This window comes from Gavialis gangeticus, unplaced genomic scaffold (genome assembly GCF_001723915.1).
Source record: "Gavialis gangeticus isolate Ggan-Ray unplaced genomic scaffold, GavGan_comp1, whole genome shotgun sequence".
NCBI lineage: Eukaryota > Metazoa > Chordata > Crocodylia > Gavialidae > Gavialis > Gavialis gangeticus.
The window spans coordinates 57,001,554-57,004,536 of NW_017728995.1; the positions used below are offsets into that span (position 1 = coordinate 57,001,554).

A 2,983-nucleotide genomic window follows, 5' to 3' on the forward strand; every position below is an offset into this window, starting at 1 on the left:
TTGCCCCTGAGCATGCCGTTCCCTGCTGGCCCCTCCTGGATGTGTGCCAGAATAATTTTCTCGAACAGCTTGCCCAGGATCGAGGTAAGGCTGACTGGCCTGTAGTTCCCCGGGTCCTCTTTCCTCCCCTTTTTGAAGATGGGAACCACGTTGGCCCTCTTCCAGTCCTCCGGCACCTCTCCAGAGCACCACGAGTGTTCATAAAGCCTTGCCAGGGGACTTGCAATGCCCCCTACGAGTTTCTTTAGGACTCTAGGGTGAAGATCATATTTAAAAAGGGAATTGGTCATTTAAAGAGACTGTCACTTAACCAGCCAGTTAATAAGACAAGTTACCTGAAACTGAATGAGTTTTCTCTTTCTATCAGTGAGTGACTTTTCCATAAAAGAGATAACCATCTTCAACTGAACTAGAAGATCAGGTAGTCTAAAGCTGATAGAGACTTCTCTAAACATATAAATAGCAGTTTTAATCGTGAGCATCTCTGCTCTGTAGATGACACTATGATTTGTTTAGCATATGGACATTAATTTCTCTTGACTTGCTTTCTGATCACTCTGTCCTCTTCCTACTGGTTTTGATTCACTCCTCTTACTGTTAAGCAATATAAAGCTACCAAGCCTTTCAAAGTCTGAAATCCTCTTCATGGACTTTTAACTTTTGTTTTCCAGATCAGAAATCTGAGACAAATTTTCTTCTTTGTTTCATTTATCTGTATGCCTGCTTATCTCTGGAAGAATTTCCCAAATGCACCCCTAAGTGGGCACTGACTGGACTGGATTGCACTGTAATTTTAGCCATGTCTTTATTACTTTATTTTTCTTAATGAAGTTCATTCTTTACATTGTTCCTAAATCCCTCAGCTTTAGAGGAACCATGGTGCTGCTGACAGTCTTCCTTCTCCCCCACCCCCAACTCCCAGATCGGAAGATGGTGCAGAGGCACATTTACTGGTTTCCTATTAACCCCAAGACTAATGGCCCTCCTGCTTTTCAGAACTCTGGAATCATTCCATCCTGCCTTTTTGACCTCATTTGCACTTACGCCCAAAACACTCTCTACTTCCCCAGTATTGGTTTGTCTCTATTCCTTCCACACATCTGAAGGTGAAGGAGGTTAGGTCGCTCATTTGCTTCTGCCTACTTGACCTAGAACTCAATTCTCCTCTGGGCTCCAGTGAGTTATTCAGTTTCCGTTTCAGTGTGAAAATTTCTTTTTCGCTTTAAGCTTGTGACTGTCTCTGTCTAAAGTTCTTTGAGACAGTACATGAAGGACATGATAAAATAACTTACAAGTGTATTGTATCAGGCGACATTACCATACATTTTCTCTTGCAGTCTGCTGTAGGCAGAGATAGGTGTTAAGTTGTCATGATCTACAGGTTGCCAGTTATTGCAACTTATGTCTTTTTATTAATGCTTTCATTACTCATTGTAGATTCACTTATCTAATTCCCCTCTTACGTATAAATAATATGTATGATTGTATGCAAATAAATAGTTGGATGTTGATAACAAACCAATTTATACCAAAGGCCAGCTGGGCTACTACTATCCTCACACAAGCAGTTAATATTTTTGGAATTGCAATTGTGTCTTCTTATGTGTCTGGATCTCTTCCAAGGTTATCTTGCTAGATTTAATCATTTGATTTACACAGACACTGGTGACTTGGGATGGTGATAAACTAGTGTGTATCCAGAAAGGAGAGAAGAACAACAGAGGCTGGAAACACTGGATTGAAGGAGACAAACTGCATCTGGTAAGAGCAGATTTCAAGGGGGGTAAGCACCTCAATGAAACTGCAACATAATGAAGTACTATAGTTTTGAGATGTACACACACTTACAATAGTTTTTACTCAGACAACTCTAATCCCTAAATTTTAGAAACTCCTGTAAGAGGGAACCCCTTCCCTTGTTACTTGGAGCAAATGGAGCTCATAAGGAAGGAGCTGTGCTATTTGTATCTGCTGCCAATTACGTTGCAGGGTTCAGCCTGCAAACTGCAGACAACAAAACATGTGGCTGCTGAATAGGGGATTAGCAGCTCTTGGGCCCTAGTAACAACAAGCCAGGTCAGGTAACCAGGAGGGGAAAGAGCAAGGGCCATATAAGCCTGAGCCTGGAGTTCAAGATTCAGACCCTCACTGTGGAATGAGCTGTGCAGGTGCGCTATATATTAGGCCTGTGCGAGTAGGCAGCTATTCAATCCGGCTTCGGATCCGGCCGGCTTGGATGCCAGTGATCGGATCCAGAGCTCCAGACCAGGTTCCTGCTTTGATCTGGCTGAAGCGGCTCCAAAGCTTCGGAGCCACCTCAGAGATCCGGCCATAGGGTATAATGGAGAATCAATCAAATATCTGTAACTTGGTTATTTTTGGCTGATTTGGATGAAACTTGTAGGCGTGGTAGCATCTGCTGAGAGCATGAAGTCTGTTAAGGTTCAAGAAGATTGGTGCAGGGGTTTGGGGGGAACTGTACCCCAAATTCTTGAAAGCAAAACTCATGTCAAGTGTGTGTGTTACACCACGGGGGGGTGAAAACTGCAGAGGTTGTGGCCCCTGCTGAGGCCACAAAGCCTGCTAAGTTTCAAGAAGATTGGTGCAGGGATTTGGGGGAAACTGCACCCCAAATTCTTAAAAGCAAAACTTATGTCATGTGTATATGTTAAGCCACAGTGGGGTCAAAACTGCAGGGGTAGTGGCCCCTGCTCAGGCCACATAGCTTGCCAAGTGTCAAAGAGACAAGTGCAGGGGTTTGAGGGAAACTGCACCTCAAACTGCAGACAAGCAAAAGTCGTGACATGGGTGACACTGTATGTGTTAAGGCGCAGCAGCATGAAAGCTGCAGGGATGGTAGCCTCTGCTGCAGCCACAAAACCTGCCAGCTGTCAAGGAGATGGGTGCAGGGGTTCTGGGGCAGGCAAAACTTGTGACATGAGTGCTTATGCAACTGTGTCTGTCTTGGGGCATGGGGGGGAGG

At 44.4% G+C, this 2,983-nt stretch overlaps 1 protein-coding gene across 1 annotated transcript in view; it reads left to right on the plus strand.

The window, feature by feature from the left end:
• Positions 1–2,983, plus strand: part of RBP2 (retinol binding protein 2) — a 45,835-nt gene that overhangs the window by 31,344 nt on the left and 11,508 nt on the right. Inside the window, exon 4 of the mRNA XM_019503669.1 lies at positions 1,660–1,761. Coding sequence (XP_019359214.1) covers positions 1,660–1,761 — 102 coding nt within the window. The remainder of the gene's footprint in view (positions 1–1,659; positions 1,762–2,983) is intronic.